The sequence below is a fragment of the Zeus faber genome (genome assembly GCF_960531495.2).
Source record: "Zeus faber genome assembly, chromosome: 6".
Taxonomy (NCBI): Eukaryota; Metazoa; Chordata; class Actinopteri; order Zeiformes; family Zeidae; genus Zeus; species Zeus faber.
Genome location: NC_137201.1, coordinates 33,490,291 through 33,508,877, shown reverse-complemented (window position 1 = coordinate 33,508,877; position 18,587 = coordinate 33,490,291). Strand labels below are relative to the sequence as shown.

At 47.0% G+C, this 18,587-nt stretch overlaps 1 protein-coding gene and 1 long non-coding RNA gene across 2 annotated transcripts; both read right to left on the bottom strand.

Moving 5' to 3' along the window:
• Nucleotides 1-346: 346 nt before the first annotated feature.
• Nucleotides 347-3,242, bottom strand: LOC307231725. Its single transcript, XR_013844212.1, has 2 exons — nt 2,719-3,242; nt 347-2,589 (listed from the first exon to the last, which is right to left on the bottom strand). It is a non-coding gene; the product is annotated as an uncharacterized lncRNA (long non-coding RNA).
• Nucleotides 3,243-4,785: 1,543 nt separating this feature from the next.
• Nucleotides 4,786-17,437, bottom strand: klf13 (Kruppel like factor 13). Its single transcript, XM_080002404.1, has 2 exons — nt 16,714-17,437; nt 4,786-5,267 (listed from the first exon to the last, which is right to left on the bottom strand). The coding sequence occupies exons 1-2, from the start codon at nt 17,135-17,137 to the stop codon at nt 4,972-4,974; spliced, it is 720 nt and encodes a 239-aa protein (XP_079858530.1). The 5' UTR covers nt 17,138-17,437; the 3' UTR covers nt 4,786-4,971.
• Between the last annotated feature and the right edge of the window lie 1,150 nt (nt 17,438-18,587).

Below are 18,587 nucleotides of genomic sequence, written 5' to 3'. Positions count from 1 at the left end.
TGGACCTTTTATTCCGCATTTGGGTTTTAGAGAAACGAACCAGATGAAATCACAGCTGCTTATTTTTTAAATTTATTTCCAAATGTAAACTTCACTATTTCATGCATACAAGTTATGACAACATACATTAATCAACATCTCATTTTTTTAATATTTGCATAGGACATGGTCACAATATATTGTCTAACATGTAAAAAATAATGCCATACAAAGGTACAGCAAAGCAACTATGGGCCAGCACGTTGAGTGGATGTGGGTTCCCAGAAGCTGTACAACTGCTAACATTTGAGTGTAGTGAGTTATGTGAGGCGATGGGTTTGTTCGTCTCTTAAATCGTAGTAGTTAGTTTGTTCCTTCAAGCAAAAACATGAGGAGGCTCAGAGGAAAGAACCGTCCGAGACAAAAAAAAAAAAGAGTCTTCTGATGATAAAACTCAAGCCGGGAGTTGAAAACTGCGTTGGCTAGAAAACAACTGTAACATTCATCTTTTCCTTTCGAGCCTTTGGTAAGAAGTTTAAACTTTCGCATCTGGCGTTGGCTGTTTTCAACCTGCTAAACATCAGCCCACATCCTAAACGACACTCCAAAACAAGGGAGCCCTGCGTGCATCGCCTTTCTTTTATTGAATAAAAGTTGTTCTTTTGAGTGGGTTTACCTGCAGAGTGAGACCGCAGAATTAGAAGATAAATGATGGAATTGTTCATAGTGAAAGTACCCGATGCACCTCTCAGTCGAAACAGTGCATTATCCACTATTAACTGTTAAATATTAAGAGTAAATGATGTGCACACGCCTCAGTTGGAAGGAAGCAGCACATTTAAAGCAAATGCGAGCAGACCTTTGGAATGGTTGGGCGTCCACTGTAACTCAGATTGTTTATTACATAAATGACCTGTAATTAACAATCATACATTGTGTGTCTTTTGTACAGAAAAAAGGGAGAAAATGTAAAACAAAAAATTAAATAACAATGGAAAACAAAGCTACGGCGTCAAAACAAGGCTTTCTATAAAGCAGAAACTAAAAAACCTTAACTTAAAATTGTTTGCATATTGAAAACACAAATTTGTTTCATTCAATCCTGTACATAACGACAAAAAAATACATATTACACTTCGAAAACTGTACAAGTTTGATCAATATCTGGTCGTTCAAATGGTCTCAGTGTAATTCCCCTGATGCGTTTGGCACGGCAGCGATCATTTCATGTGATTAGTGGTTTTATAGTCGATCAGGTTCCGATGATCCTCATGATACCAACTCATTTACACGAACCTGAACTTTCATTAACTTGTTAAAGTTGAGTTTAATAGCTTTTTGACCCAATCAAAATATGCATAACCATGTAATCACTGGTTACCAGTTACGTTCGAATTTGATTTTATTTTTCATTCAGTAATTGATAAATGCAACATATTGGTTTTGCACTATAAAAACATTGCACATCCTGTTTGCAATGGACCAGAAGACAAGACGGGAATCTGGAGACAATTACCAGATTCCATTAACGTCGCATTAAAATGCACCTCCTATCAGCATTTTTAAAATAATAAAAAAACATTTACCGTAAATGTATTTTTTGGATCAAACGTTTTGAGATTCCTGACAAAGTTATTACAGCATATTACAGTAAAATAGTTTCCTTGAGAAAAGGACAAAAATGTTTTCCAATATAACAAACAGCCAAATTATACACATTTTAAATCGATATGCGGGTACAATAGAAATCCAATATTTTTAGGGTTATAATTTCAAAAATATACAATCACAAATATTTAATGTGAGGCAAACCAGCGTCATTTCATGAATACATTGCTAACTCACAAGGCTGCGGTCTCTACGGGGAAAACCTTCCGAAGCAGGTAAGAAAAGCGAGGAACGGGAAATCACTTTCACTAAATGGAGTTTATGCAGCTTCCCTTTATCTTGGACACCCCTCCCTTTTAACCCCCCCCATCCCATAACCGTAGGACTTTCCTTTGCATAACATAAGAATCAGAACCGCTGCGATAACTCGCACCCTGACATCATGAAGTATTCCGTTTCTGATGCGATGACGCAGGGTCCTTCTTTGGGGTTCAAACGTGGTAGAAGTTGTGCCTTGACGTCAAACACCAGAAAAATAGCCGAGCGTCGCTTTTTTATAATAACTCTGTCGAGACCCAAAAATCAAAGGTGGAAAGGAAAACCGTGCAACAGACGGATGAACGCGGCGTTTTTGTGACGGCGAGCGCGAGAACAGTGACACGGGGCCCGCGAGGAAACTGCGTCAAATGGCGCTTGTGTGCAACGATTCAAGTAGAACAGAGGGAATTATTAGACGTGACGTGGATGAGGAACCGTGAATCAACGCTGAAACAGAGTGGGAGCCACGCCCAGCCGGCTCCGCACAGCAGGAGGTGTGCGTCTGGGGCTTGTTTTAAAGGGCCGTTTGGCTCTCACACTTCCCTCCCAGTGACTTCCTGCAGGAGTTGGGTGTCCTGGACCAGGACGCGCCTGTGTTTCCAGTGTGGGCGGACACCGACCAGCAGTGAGGACTAAGCACACAGGAAGCAGAACCCTCCGACGCCCGCTCTGCTGATGGTGACCCTGAGGTAAGGAAGGTTGTGGATAAAAAAAAAAAAAAAGTGACAGTGAAAGAGCAAATGTACAGAAACGTGTCGTGTTGAGATGATATAAGGAAAATGAACTGCGACAGGAGGGGTGCGGACGTCTCACAGTGATCTGAGGAATTCTTGTTTTCCTTTTGGATCGAAGTCTCTCTCGGTGCTCGCTAGAGACCGGTGGGATGGCAACCCCCGAAACCTGTTCCACAAAGGATTCTGTGCACGCGCTCTGTGATGAGAAAGCACTTTAATCAATCTGAATAAACAATGTTTTCTAATGTTGTTACGGGACGAGGCCTGCCCTTCCTCATCTGCCTGGAGAACCCCTCCACCTTCAGGGGCGGCCGGGCGGTGCGACCCAAAATGACATCAGTCGGGGCGACGGTTCCGAGAGGAGCTGGACCGGACGCAAAGCGAGGGGACGAGCCCACTTCCGAGCCGGGCGCCGCGGCGCCGGTAGGTGTGTGCACAGCGCAGGCCGGCGGCGCCGCGGCCGTTTGGATAGCGCTGGAAGGTTCACCGAGCCTTTGGCCCGAGCCGCCGAGGCGTGGCCGCCAAGAAACACAAGTCGGCGTTCTCACGGGAGGAGAGGCCGGTGAGCCCACGCTGCTGATATGTTCGTTTTGGTTAAAAAGTTTTTACAGCAGTTTAAGAGCCCCCAACCCGGCCCCACCCCCCCGACCCCCGTTATGAGTGCAAAGTTTAAAAGCAGCTGTTGTTGGTTTGGATTTGAGGCAGTGAATTCCCTGGCGTGGTGTATTTTTTGTGAGTTTCTCCTTGTGCTTAGGATGCGGCTGGATACGCTCGGCTGCTAATGTCGAGGTAGTACTGTTGTTCATACGGCGTTTCCCTACTTTCTGTCCATAAACGGGGAGAGACCCCCAAGGTAGGAGCGACCCTGCGATCACAGCTTTTGGCCCCCGATGCTGCCGTGTGCCCAGCAAACAACAGAGTCATCGGGGGAGCAGGAGGAACGGCATTTCCTCTGCTCTGCCCGTGATAAACCTTATCCGTCTCCTCTGAAACCCCTGCACCAAACTACTCTGCTCTGTGTTCCCACCCAGACCTCCACCCCCCCCCCCCCCGCCCCTTGCCCACTGCTGCACTGACACATGACCTATGGCAGGTTGACCCCCTGGGGCTCCGCAACCTGCAACCTGGCACCCGCCAGTGGTGTGGCTCAAACAGCCGGTGTCTCCTCTGACAGGACAGGTAGATCCAGCCGGGATCCACCTCGTGTCACCTCGCGCTCCACCTGCAGGCTGCGGCTGCTTCCTGAAGGACCGGGATGCCAGCGCTGAATGGACCTTCTCTGACACTCAATTGACTCTTGTCTTTGGTTAAAAAAAAAAAAAAAAAAAAAAAAAGTCCTATGTGCTTGTGAGAAAAATTGTTTGCGTGAAGCGTGGTTCCCTTTGTAGGTGCATGTGACATTATTTCAGGAAAGAAACAGCTGCTTTGAAACTTAAACATCTACGTACGAATCTACATCCCGGTCCATACGGTCGGATCGTTCCCCCCCGATTTTAGATTTACAAACCTAAGCCGCACATTAATGTACGATGAAACACATATCGAAGCAGGCGTTTGGATACTGCCAAACGAGGTGACGGAGCGTGAGGAGGGCGTGGAGCGTGAGGAGGGCGTGGGGTGGGATGGGATTTGGAGTGCGACACAGAAAAGACATTTGAAGGAGGCCTGGCGTGCAGCACGCCAGGCCTCTGCAGGAGCAGAGACAAAGTGAGGGGAGGGTTGGGAACCTGTGGAGCGTAAGGCTGCTATAAGTACGTTTCCCTCCGACGACGTGTTCGTCCTTCCTCGCCAACGACACCATCCCTGAGCAGCGCGCAAAATTCAACCCCCCCCCCGTTGAATTCCAGAGTAAAGTGATGCGTATATTGTGCAGTCAAAATGTGAGTATTCCAAGTGCTGTGGTACTGAAAGAAGAGCGACGTCTTCCATCCTGAGGTGTATGCGTTACCCCTTCACCTCACCCCCCCCTCCCCCTGCAACAAACAAACAAACAAACAAACAAACAAACAAACAAACAAACAAACAAACAAAACAACTGTTTGATAAGACTCCGCAGAACGTCCATTTTGTTTCTTCTCCTTCCGGACACAGCTGGACAAGCAGAAGGAAGAGACTCAGGATGTGGATGTTGCCACGTGGGAAGCTGTCACATCACGGGACACTCGCAGGTCATTGCACGACAGTAAAGCCTTATGTACACAAGGGTTCACTCAGCAGGCGGGGGGTTTGTAGAGTGGGTGGGGGCAGGTGGGGTCGTGGGGGTGGGGGAGGGTGTTAGGACCTCGGGGCCTCGGCGCTGGAGGCGGAAAAGTGCGACGGGGGGGGGGGCAGTTTAAGGCGAGTCGGCGGGGCTGAGGGCGGGGCTGGAGGCGTCGGAGCGGCTGTAGTCGCTGAGGGAGCCGGGGCGCGGGGCCCCTCCCGTGTGGGGCCGCTTCAGCATGGCGGGCTGGAAGTCCGAGTGGCGGCGCGCGTGCTTCATCAGGTGGTCGCTGCGCATGAAGCGCTTGTCGCACAGCGGGCAGCCGAACTTCTTCTCGCCGGTGTGGGTGCGGTAGTGGCGGGCGAGCTCGTCCGAGCGGGCGAACTTCTTACTGCAGTCGGGCCACGTGCACGGGAACGGACGCTCTCCTGCAGCGCGGGAGGGAAGAAGAAGACAACACGTCCACGTTTATTCAGGGCAGCACTCCCAAACGACGCTCCACTTAGAGTACGGTCACTCGGAAAATATGTTCACTGCGGTTTGAGTACGAGTAGTTCTAATAAACACTGGAACCGGAGTGAGTGAGTAATGACTCAAGAACAAGTTCCACTGGAATCAGAGTTCATTTCTAGATCAGAGATAAAACTAACGGTTTCAAACTATTTCCTGAGTTTGGAGTGATGCTTTCATTGTGTTTTATTAGGAGTGAATCCAAGTAAATGTGTAACTCCACTTGGTTTGTTAAAGGGAGGAAGCAAACATCCAGGCAGTGGGTTGAGTGAGAGCTGATCTGGGAGCGTTTCACACGCTGGACTCATTGGGGCGGACGTACACAGAGGGTCACTGACTCATCTTTCCTCCTAAAATAACAAGACGCTCGGTTTTCGGAAAGGAAATGGCCCTGCGTCGGTTGCGTCAACAGATCCAGTGGAAGTCAGTGAATTTGGGCTTATTTCAATGTTCGAAAAAACCAACCAGGAGCGTTTTAAAAAGTTCAGAAAGCTTGTTCAGGAATGTAAGGTAAGCCCGAAGCAGAGCATGGGACTCGGGCTCCATAACCTCAGCTCCGTGCTCCAGAGAAGTGTTTAATTAGCAGAGCTCCAGATGCTTACGATAATTCACAATGGTTGCCTTGCCCACTCCCACCAGGCAACTATCTGTGACTGTGCAAGAGAGATTATACCCTTCCCCCTTGGCCGGCAATAAAATGGAGCTTTGACACAAATCTGCCCAAAGCCAGATGGTGCTATATATCTTGGTGTGGTTTCCTTTCATTCTGATGTGGAATCGGGGCTTTTGGTGGCCAAATGCCATGTTCTCCATGCAGAGGCCAATATGGCTGATGCTGCACACATTTAGTTACGTCTCAGTGGTTTTCTGCCAGACAATGACCCAGTAGTACCACCACAAAAGGCCTGGATGTCTTTTCTTTAATGATATAGTACAGTGTACTCCTTCACAAAGAGAGTGGGATTAGTCTTTATGTACAAAACTAATCCAGGGTCCAGAGATACGACGAGGGATCTTCCAAAAACGCCAAATGTTTTTCCGCTTGCATGACAAATGAGCGCAGACAAAACAGTCCAAGTTGGGCACAGTCTCTGCTCTGCGGTTTCCCTCGGGGCCATAATGGAAACAGTGCTGTTCATCACCAGGCACTCATTATGCTACCTGACGCCGGCCGTCCCTCCCCCTTACTGCTTACAAAACACACAGACGGAGCGAGTCTAGACAGCCCACTCTGTGTTTTAGCTCCAGACGCCGCACCTCGGCACCAGACAAACTCACTCAGCCGCAGCCCTCCCGACCGCCCTCCGACCGCCTCCCGACCGCCTCACGTGCGCTGCACAATCCCAACGCAGGCACGCAGGAGCGACTCCCACCTTCCACTGTGACGGATTCCGCTCTTTTACTTTTGTTTATTCTCAAGCCGAAGTTAATGCGCGCAAGCAGTCTCGTCTAAAATTGACTTTCCTTTACAAATATCATGATATTTTCTTAAAAAAAAACTAAAAGCAAGAGGCGGTGCTTGTTGGACCCCATTCAAACATCTTAAATCAAACCACGCTGAACAAATCCAGATTAGACTCCACCAAGGCTTCTAAAAGGAGATGGGATGATTTTAAAAAGCTTGCAGGGTTCCAGAGCGGAACCATGACTCCAGACTCTCCAGAATCTGCACTTTTGTACCGCATTTAAAAGGGAAGCGGCTTGTGGCGCCACCGGGAACTGCAGGATGAGTTACAGGCTAAAGCCCCGAGCTGCTTGCGGCTCAACAGCCAGCGTAACAGATCTAACAGCATGAATATTTAAGCAGACACCGGAGAGCGGAGCTGAGATATCCAGTCCAACGGCCCCGATGCAGGACTGCAGTCATAGTGGAAGCATCAGGTATCCCACGCTCTGAAAGATGTCTGCGCTCCAGGTCTAATGGATGCGACAGGAATATAAGAGATGTGAAGATCTACAGCATGAAGGGCAAATTTGAGACATCTTCCAAAATCGTTCTTTTTTCATTCAGTAGGAGGAGCACGGACCAAACAAATAATGTCAAGAATCAACCGCGGCTTTGAAACGCTCTCTTACATAAAGGCACACACGCAGTGCCCCAATTAACTTGCACTTGTTTCGTAACATTTCCAAAAATACCAACTGATACAACTGTGGAGGTTTGGGGAACAATCACTGTTTCCCAAAACCTACACAATGTTATCTGTGTGTGTGTGTGTGTGTGTGTGTGTGTGTGTGTGTGTGTGTGTGTGTGTGTGTGTGTGTGTGTGTGTGTGTGTGTGTGTGTGTGTGTGTGTGTGTGTGTGTGTGTGTGTGTGTGTGTGTGTGTGTGTGTTGGGTGGGTGATGAGAGCAGCTCTCCCTCCTGCAGCTGGAGGATTTTCCGCTCAAACAAATATATATTTCCTCACACTGCGGCATTCAGCCGAAGAGAATCCCTCCTTCCCTTCCAGACCAGTGTGATGTGATCTCTCCGAGGCGCCTGCCGGTTGGTGAACCCATCTCTGGCAGCGAGCCACCTTCACAGCGTGTGGTCTGTCTTTCTCAGAATGTGTTTGGAGGGAGGGGGGAGTAATTATGGAAGCTTTTCCCTAACGAACACAGTGACCCAGTTACCCTTAGAGTTACATGGTGCACGCAAACTGTACCTCTGCTTAGCGCGGTAGTGTCCCCCCCTCCGAGGTGATTCAATTATGTCACAGGGACTCACGTTGTATAACCGCTCTCTTTGGGGCCACTGGGTCAGTAAATAAAAACGCACATCTCACATCCTCCTTCTCCGGCTTCCTCGCAAGCATTTCCAAAGAAGCGGCATCTGACGCAGCAGAAGTGCTTCCCAGGCAGGAACTCGGCTCCACGTATCGCCGGTGGCGTGAGGGACGGGTCTGCTGACAAGACGCTGCATCGATATTGGTCAAACAGACTCTGAATCAGACCCCTGCTCCAACACCCGCATTTCAAACAACTGCAGATAACGTTCCTGGATACCCTGGATTTCCTCAGGAATGATGCGAAACTCGTACGGTTTAGGGTTCAGAACGAGAACAGCCAGAACTACAGTATAGCTACGGCCAGAGCAAAAGCTGCTTTTGATGCAAACACAAACACCTAGAAGTTAAACTCAACCAACAAAGAACAAACAGGAATAAAAACCTGGCAACAAAGACAAGGTGCAAACTGAAGCTCTGACGCCTGGATTTGTTTTTTTTTATAAACGATTTCAAAGTAGGAATGCTAAGGTGTCTGATTATTCATAGCAAAATATCCTTTTTAAAAACATGTAATCTGAACAAACCTTTTTTCTTGTGTTTGTTGTGTGTCCCCCAGTGCAAACTCTTAACCCTACCCTACCACTAACCCTATCCTACCACTAACCCTACCCTAACACTAACCCTACCCTACCACTAACCCTATCCTACCACTAACCCTATCCTACCACTAACCCTAATCTACCACTAACCCTATCCTACCACTAACCCTAATCTACCACTAACCCTACCCTACTAATAACCCTACCCTACCACTAACCCTATCCTACCACTAACCCTACCCTAACCCTACCCTACCACTAACCCTATCCTACCACTAACCCTATCCTACCACTAACCCTAATCTACCACTAACCCTACCCTACTAATAACCCTACCCTACCACTAACCCTACCCTACCACTAACCCTAATCTACCACTAACTCTACCCTACCACTAACCCTACACTACTAATAACCCTACCACTAACCCTACCCTACTTATAACCCTACCCTACCACTAACCCTACCCTACTATAGCCCTACCCTACTAATAACCCTACCCTACCACTACCCCTACCCTACTAATAACCCTACCCTACCACTAACCCTACCCAACTACTAACCCTACCCTACTACTAACCCTTACCCGGTTGGCAAGCAGTTCACAGACACCCCCTTGACTACAATTGGTCCAAATATTAAGAGGTTGGTTGTATCTGTTGATCAGCCAGCAGGCAAAGTTAAACATTATTTTTCAGTTTATTCCCTCACCGTATCGCATAAATACCCTTTGTAAAGTTCTTTCTTTGTTTGGAGTAACTCTCCTCCTTCAGGCCATTAGGTCCAGTTAAAGCAACCTCAACAACCAGCTCAATGGCAGCACCAGCCCGGTAACACGAAACCAGAGGGACACCACTAACTGTAGTGGTAGGATCACGAGCCTGTAATTTGCTCGAACGTTTATGAGCAGAAGTGGCCCGAAGCCAAACAGGAGCCGCCACCCCTTCCACCAGACGGCCAGGACCGAGGCTCTCGTCTGGGAGAGCACTCAAACGAGCGCCTAGCCCCTCGCCAGCCACTGCGGCAGCCTTTCAGTCATGACATCACTGCTGCCTCAAAGACAATCTGCATTGAGGAGAGGACACGGTTCAGTTTCCAGTCCTGCCTCACCGACACACCCTCCACCTCCCTCCAGGAAGGAGATAAACACGACCAACAAATATACACCATGACCGGCAGCTCGTGGCTCCATTATTGTTCAGACAGGCAGGACACGAACACAACGCTACTCAACACATGGTGAAAACCAAAAACAACAACAGAGTATGAGTGTGGTCTGAGAGATGATACAGATGATACAACTCCTGACCACCTTGCTTGTTTTGACGTGGAAATCGTAGTCTATTTGCGTGGATGTGACGCCTCTACCCGGTCAAAATCGCATTGTTGAAAAATGTTTCTCAAAGCTTCCGTTCAGTTTAATGCATTTTAGATTTAGACAGGCCTAAGAAAGGACCCCTGGGTGGGACAGGCGTTGGGGACCAGTTAAAACCTGTCCAGAAAAAAAAGCTTTGACAATTTAAACTGCATTTGATATATTGTTATATCAAAAGTTTTTTTTGTCTTTATTGAGAGAGCCGGGCTTGCCGCTGAACAGCCGCCTCCCCTAGTGGGCCGATCGTCAGGTTGTGAACAATGGCAACAGCCTTGCTCCCAGCAGGACAGGCACTCCCATAATGCATTTCAATCAGACAGGCAATGCATGTTAACCGTAACTCACTCCCCCTGGTCTGCATCGTCCAAGGTTATTGACATTCACGCAGAGACATTGAGCAGGGCCCAGGGTGACTGCTGGAGTCCTGCAGACACATTACTTGATCCTTTTAACTCTTTGGGAGAAAAGGTACAGTCGGGCTCGACTGCATTGACCAGCTCATCAGTATTGCTTCCATTAGTTTGAGTGGGCACTCTCTTTCAGCCTTGAGAGCGCACTAAAATTACTCGAAGCCTTGTAGTATTGCTGGCAGCAGGCTCATCTCTTTAACCCTGGTTAACTAGGGACTTGGAGACAGCTGCAGCCATTAGTGTGTGTTTACCACACAGCTTCAGGAACACTGCCACATGCAGGTGGGCACATGCAGAGGTAACGCTATCGTCCGTGACTCGTACTCACGCTGTGGACTGCCAGCGCATTCAGCAGATGAGATCTCATTCAGTCACTCGTATGAGATGGATATCCCTGCTGCCCATTATCAAACAAAGAACCTGAGAGGACTTGTTACGGTATGAGGAGATACATACTGGCTGCACACTTCATCTGATAGTCATCTGAAGTCTGAGGGATAATTGATTATGAGCCCTGGCTAACCAAGGTTTTGCCCTCTGCTTCTCCAAATACTCTTCATCTCTCTCCAAGGACCACACCCCGGCGCCCTGTGGCCTGATTTATTGCTCAGAGGAAGGGCGACAGTGCAGTGCACATGAACACACATATGAACAGCCCACCCTGAGAAGGGACCTATTTGGAACCAGCTCCACAGAAATAACATCAACAAATCAGCCACTGTTTCCTGTCTAATGGGAGTCATGCTGCAGCCTGGAACCAGAGTTCACCTCTTCTCAGGGGTGTTCTCTTCTGCACAGGTCATAGCCCCTCAAACACTAATCAGATTAGCTCTAGAAAAAGCTTAATAAATGACCTACATCAATGGAAGGCATTGACAGCGTATATCCCGGTAACTAGCCCCTCCCCCAGCATGCAGTACTGTATGATCCCTCTCTTTGTACTGCAGAGCCCTGTGTAGCATATGAGACGTGGTGGGTGGATTTTCTGCATAGTGGAGGTGAATAAAACGCAGTATTCTCCAGGTTTGTATCCCTGGCTTCCTGTAATCGACACCAGGACGCAGGCTGCGGCCGGGCCAGGCCTCGACACACAACACGCCTTGCCACCCATTCTGCCTCACATGAAAGGAAAACAGAAGGGAGGGGCTGGTGGGAGAACAGACAGAGTGGCTTTTATGGAGGGACTTCAGAGCAAAGTAAAGACCACATCAGCTCTACAGGCCTCTGGAAACAGCGCAGTGAGGGAACTGCCCGGAGCTCTGCGCTCAATGGGCAAATACACTCAGATGCTTGTCACCAGTGCTTAAAATTTGTAAATCAGGAGGTGCCGGAACAGAGAGGCTGCTGATCCAGCGGGTTTTTGTTTCATTCAATAAATACATCTACAATGAAAACACACTGTTATTATTGTTTTTTTTGGGATTGCTCCGATCGTGCAGAGAGGTCAGAGAGCGAAGATCACTTAGCTTCGCTTTTTTTTTTTTTTTTTAAGAAAGGTTAAAAATACGGGAGATTTACGGAAAAATATTGAAAGGGGAGGACAGCTGGGGAGGTGCTGGATCCAATCAAATAGGTGCTGGTCCCAATCTGGGAGGTCTCGGATCATTTTCCAGCAGGATCCGGTAATAATTAAGCCCTGGTTGTCACATTAAAGGCATGTCGTCTATTCCATCAGCCTCTATCCTGAAGGCTCTCCCCCTAACATCCTAAACATCTAATAAGGTATAGGATAAGATACTTAGCTGAGATGGACAAGCTCCAGTTTGGTTTAATTACATCCTAAGGATCAAACAGATTTAACTAATACCTTATTTCCACTGGAAACACTACGTACTGTCGCATATGACCTTCACGAGCCAACCCAACATAGTTCAGTAATCTGATGGCAGGAAAATAATCCATGAATCCAACATATCACCAGAATGTCGGATGGAAATGGGTTAGTGAAGTATGCTGTTGCTGTTTACTGTATCTTTATTCATGTATTTAGACCTAAGATGGGAGGTGGATGAAGCTAATGGAGGGTGTAGAACCCCTGCTTTATGGCGGGGCCTTACAGCAGTCTGACCCCCTGAGCTCCAGTATGGCTGGTACCCATCACTGAGCCAAGTCAGCTGAAGGGGGGGTATGACAACCAGAGCTCTACCCTCCTGCCTCCAAAAGGGAATGCAGCATTCTGTGTTCTGGAGCTGACCAAAAATGAACTCCTTTGTAGGGACATTAAAAAGTAAAAACACAGGCCTCATTTATTTATTTGAATTTGGGGTATATCGCCACCAAATCTTGAAATTCTCCTCTGCAAACAATAGAGTTTAAGAGCCGTGTGAAAGCTGTCAAATTGTGCCTTCCACCTTTAAGCTCAGTCTGGAGTCCAAAGGATTGAATCAAGAGCAAAAACCCGAAGTCAACAACAAAATATTTAGTGAGACTCTTGTCTTTCTCCCCGTTCATGGTGGCCATGCAGGTAGTTGTACAGTGACAGGATGGCCTTTTGGCATTGTTGTGGGGAGCACATGGAGCTCATTCTCATGAAGACTTGACTCATAATGAGCTTTCAGTAGTCCTGTCTCTGCGGCAGGACAAGGTGAGGCTGGAGGGATCTTTCAAGTCTGGAGAGGGGTCGCTTCAGACTGGAGAGGGGTTACTTCAGTCTGGAGAGGTTCCTTCAATCTGGAGAGGTTTCTTCCAGTCTGCAGAGGTTCCTTCCACTCTGGAGACGTTCCTTCAGTCTGGAGAGGTTCCTTCAGTCTGGAGAGTTTCCCTGACTCTGGAGAAGTTCCTACAGTCTGGAGACATTCCTTCAGTCTGGAGAGGTTCTTTCCAGTATGGAGAGGTTCTTTCAGTCTGGAGAGGTTCTTTCTAGTCTAGAGAGGTTCCTTCAGTCTGGAGAGGTTCCTTCAGTCTGGAGAGGTTCCTTCAAATCTGGAGAGGTTCCTTCAGTCTAGAGAGGTTCCTTCCAGTCTGGAGAGGTTCATTCCAGTCTGGAGAGGTTCCTTCAGTCTGGAGAAGTTCCTTCAGTCTGGAGAGGTTCCTTCAGTCTGGAGAAGTTCCTTCAGTCTGGAGAGGTTCCTTCCACTTGGGAGAGATTCCTTCAGTCTGGAGAGGCTCCTTCAGTTTGGAAAGGTTCCTTATAGTCTGGAGAGGTTCCTTCAGTCTGGAGAGGTTCCTTCCAGTCTGGAGAGGTTTCTTCCAGTCTGGAGAGGTTCCATTCTAATCTGGAGAGGTTCCTTCAATCTGTAGAGGTTCTTTCCAGTCTGGAGAGGGGTTACTTCAGTCTGGAGAGGTTCCTTCCAGTCTGGAGAGGGGTTACATCAGTCTGGAGAGGTTCCTTCCAGTCTGGAGAGGGGCTACTTCAGTCTGGAGATGTTCCTTCAGTCTGGAGAGGTTCCTTCAGTCTGGAGAGGTTCCTTCCACTTGGGAGAGATTCCTTCAGTCTGGAGAGGCTCCTTCAGTCTGGCGAGGTTCCTTCCAGTCTTGAGAGTTTCCCTCAGTCTGGAGAAGTTCCTTCCGTCTGGAGAGGTTCTTTCCGTCTGTTCCACGACCACCTCCAGCTCTGACCACCCTACTGTATGAGGCTCTGGGATGTCTGGAGGTGGCATTGTGCCTTTCATTTATATATTATTACTTTGTTCTATTTCTCTTGCAATTGTCTCAAAAACTGAGCTTCACCAACGTATGAAGCAAAGATCCAATTCCAAAGCCCCCTCCCCTCCTCACCATTCGTGAAGTTCAGACAAAGCTGTCTGGTAACCTTCGACCCTCAAGTGCTATATATTCCAAGCCATCAAGCTAAACAGAGGATAATGAGCAATTTATATTCAAAGTGCAGGTCCTTGTCCTAATATTGTTCTCAAATTGTTCCTTGGCAATTCGGAGGCACCTACAATAAAACGCATTAGAGCCCATGGAATGCAAGCTCTATCGGGTGTTAAACCTTTACTTTAGTAGAAGTAAAACAAACACTTAATAAAGTAGTTTACTTAATGGAAGGATAGACTACCCATGATCCCTTTGTATTGTTCAAAGTCTCCTGTGGTGTAACCAAGAACATTAACGTCATCAAACAGGAAGCTCTTCAAATAACATCCCCACAACATTTCTACATCTAAGAGAACAACATAAAACTGAGGAACCTCCACACAGTCAGCGACCGTCACAAATGACACAATGCAGTATTGCGAAAGTATGCGAAAATCTCTCACAAATGATCGGTATTGAAAATATTTGACTTGTGTGTGAAATAAAACACAAGACTGTCACCATGTCAGAAACTCAACTAAAAATAAATGTACAGTATATGTGTTTGGGCCCATAAATATCAGTTCACAATTTCCTAGTTTCACTCCTGTTTAGTCTGTTTAATGAGTGACACGCATTATAATTCAAACCATCTAAAAGTCAGATACACTAATGTTGCTGATATTCTGGAACCAATCAATAAATTAATATTGGGGGGAAAAAGGATATATATATATATATATATATATATATATATATAGGATCATGGTCCTGATCAAAATGTGACTCACACTAAAATAGGGTTATGTTTGTAATTCTAGTAATTTATTTAGAGATGGCTTTCTCTACTTTATACATAAAGAGGTCAAATGAGGACACTGTGGTTTTGCTGCAGCTGGCTGGGCCCAGACATGGATCCCTTCGGTCGTGGCTCGGCTAGCGAGGTCTGGAAGGAGGCTCTCAGATGACCCACATCTCTGATTGACCAATCACACGGCAGCAACAGACCGATTATCACCATTTACCGACAGGGATCATCGCACCGCAATAAGAAAAATAGTGCAATAAATAACATTGAGGTGTGTAGATATATTTTACATCAGGTTATCATAGCTTATTCATTTGAATTGGTTTCCCAATGTTACATCACTATTATGCTTTTTATATTATAATATCAGCTATGAATACTTATTTTTATATTTTAACATTAGAATACATTTATATTATAAGCATTTTAAATTATAATAGAAGCATATTATTGTAGTAATATTATATATTGTATGTAATATTATATTAGTGTTGTACTGTAGATGGAATATATTATTTCTGTAGAATATTATAGTAATAGTATTGTATTTCATATATTCTATTACAGGTGTCCCTTTCCTGATCTCAATGTGACTTTACCTCCACGAATAAAGAAAATACTATTCTAAAAAATAATAATACATACAATGCCATGTCGTTTTGCAGGGTTACCTACATGCCCCTAACGTGATGGAATCCCTGTGTCAGTGTGATCACTTGAACCTCTGCTCATCCCGCTCCGCTGCTCTGCGCTCCGCTGCTTCTGTCTGTTGCTGGCCAGATCAGCTGGCAGCCAGGCTGGGGGGGTGGTGCATCACAACAAAGGGCTTTTTTTTGTTGCACGGAACCATCATCATCATCATCAAACCCCCAATTTCACCCCATCTGCGTCTTTTCATCGGAACCGCTTGCGCGCTGCGGAATGCAGCTTTGTGCGCTTTGCAAAGTGCGGAACTTTTGTCCTTCAACAAGGTCGAATGTGACTGGGACCGACCTTCCTCTCTGCGGATCCATTAAAATCAAGGATTGATTAAAAAAGAAGCGTTTTGCATGCAGATCATAACTACATGCAAAACCTTTCTTTCCTTTTATGTTTTTTTATATTCCAGCTGCATACACTTAGTGCACAACAACCCGTCTGCAGCGCTTTCCTGTTGCAGCAGTTTCTCACAGTTTAACCCTAAATAAAGAACAACGACAATCGTGATTATTCCATCCTTTTATACACTTTTGCACATCTGCACCGCGGCCTGCACACTTTGCACACTCTGCACACTTTGCACACTCTGCACACTCTGCACACTCTGCACACTTTGCACACTTTGCACACTCTGCACACTCTGCACACTCTGCACACTCTGCACACTTTGCAGGTCGCGCTTCAGTGGAGTTGCAGACACTGTGTAATGAAGGAGTGGCACTCTTTCTGACTGCAACTACTATATAACCACAACTACTAGAACCAATAATAACTTTCACTAACTATGAACTAATAATCACATGTATGGACCAGGGATGATCATTCGTGAGTTTACTTCGATGGTTTCTAGACAGGGATACACGCCCACAAGCCCTAGTTGAAGAGTCAAAGTAAACAAGTGAAGCAAATCTGGGCCCCGAATACCACCTCGACTGTCGGGGAAAAGTGCATAAAGAACCCGGTTGGTTGATGTGGGAATTGGGATGGAAGCAGCGCGCGTTCCGCCCCGTGAGCCACGTACTGACCTGTGTGCGTCCTCAGGTGGGCTTTCAGATGGGACGATTTCCCATAAACTTTTTCGCAACCTGAATAGTTGCATTTGTGCTTTTTCTGGGGAGACTCCGTCTCAGCCCGAGCCCTGAACCGCCTGCCTCTTTGTCTGGGCGGAGGCTCGCCGGGGCTGGAAGGTGTGGCGGGACCCGCCGTCAGGCTCGGCGTGCGCTTCGCCGGGTCAGCGGCGCCGCAGTTCGGCGACTGCTGGTTAAAATCCGCCAGGATCCGGGCCACGACGAACAGGGAGGAGGAGGAAGGGCTGTCCCTGACCAGCGGCTCCTTGGCGTCCTCCGGCGGGGACGGCACCTCCGCCCTCGCCTCCTTGGTCCCGGCGGGAGCGTGCACCACCGCCCGGCTGGACATGGAGACCAGGCACTCCGCCGCAAAGTGATCCATGATCGGCTCTGGAGCCGCTCGGGTCCTCGGCGGCACCCGGAGAGATCCACAGCCCGAAGAAAAGTCCCGGTTCCTCGGGTCCTTTGTGTGAGTGGAGGGGCTTCTGCTCTGAGGTCAGGGTCCCACCCGGATCCCCAGGACCACCGCCATCCCGCCGCACAGCCCCCCCGCTTAGAATAATAAGGGACGATCTGAATTAAAACACACACACACACACACACACACATACGCACACGCACACATACACACACACACACACACACACACACACACACACACACACAGGCTGTGTGTTCAGCAGCGGTGGTGAGTGTCTTTGTGTGTCATGATGATCCACGATGCGTGGATCCTCCTGCAGGGAGGCTCCTGCACGCCGGGTGAGGAGGGTGAGGGAGGGTGAGGGAGGGGGAGGCTGCTCATTGGACGCTGCTTGTCCCCAAATGAACCAGAGAAGAGTCACCACAAAGTTTCACCACGGGTTGTACCTGCAGCACAACAACAACAACAACAACAACAACAACAACAACAATGATAATAATAATAATAACAATAACAGTCCAAAATATCATCATCATCATCATCATCATCATCATCATCATAACCTTTTATTTGTGTAGCATCTTTCAAAAACAACATACACCTCAGTGAAATACAAGGCAAACAAATAGTAATAATTGTAATAGTAGTAGTCATTATGCTACTTCTACTACTAATTATAATAATGATTAGAATAATAATCGAGAAAAAGGCAAAAAAAAATACATCAATTTAACAAAAATAAGCACATTTAATTTAAAATTAGTTAAGAGTTAAAAGTATTATTAAAAGTAAATAATTAATAATTATATATAATGTTTGTTGCAACATGATGGAAATTGAATGCATCTTTCTTTCTTATTAAATGTGTATTTAATAAGAAAAATAATTAATAATTATATATAATGTTTGTTGCAACATGATGGAAATTGAATGCATCTTTCTTTCTTATTAAATGTGTATTTCGCGAGGCCTTTGGTTCACCGATGACACGGTGGCCATGCTGTTTCTCCTCTCACGTCACGTCTCCAGCATCACCTCCCGGGCGACGGGCGTTCAGACCCTGCTCCTGTGCACCTCCTTCCTGGGTGCAAGGAGGACTGACGCCCTGTGTTTGTAGAAGTACAGCGTCTTGCAGCATGAGCCACGCGCTGGGACACAAAGCCGAGCGCTTACTTTACACATCCGACCCCTCTACAGCCTAAATAGTGTAATTAGTATTTATAGTAATTCATGTTTTTATTATCGTGGAGGATTCGGGGGGAGGAAGACAGAATCGTGAATGCAATGTGACTCACCAGGGGAACATCATCCTGTGTATTATTGTACGGTTCAGTAAGCTAGTTAATTACCTCAGAAATCCCTAATCTGAGCTGATTGGGATCCAGTTACGTTGCAATTTTAAATATTAGGA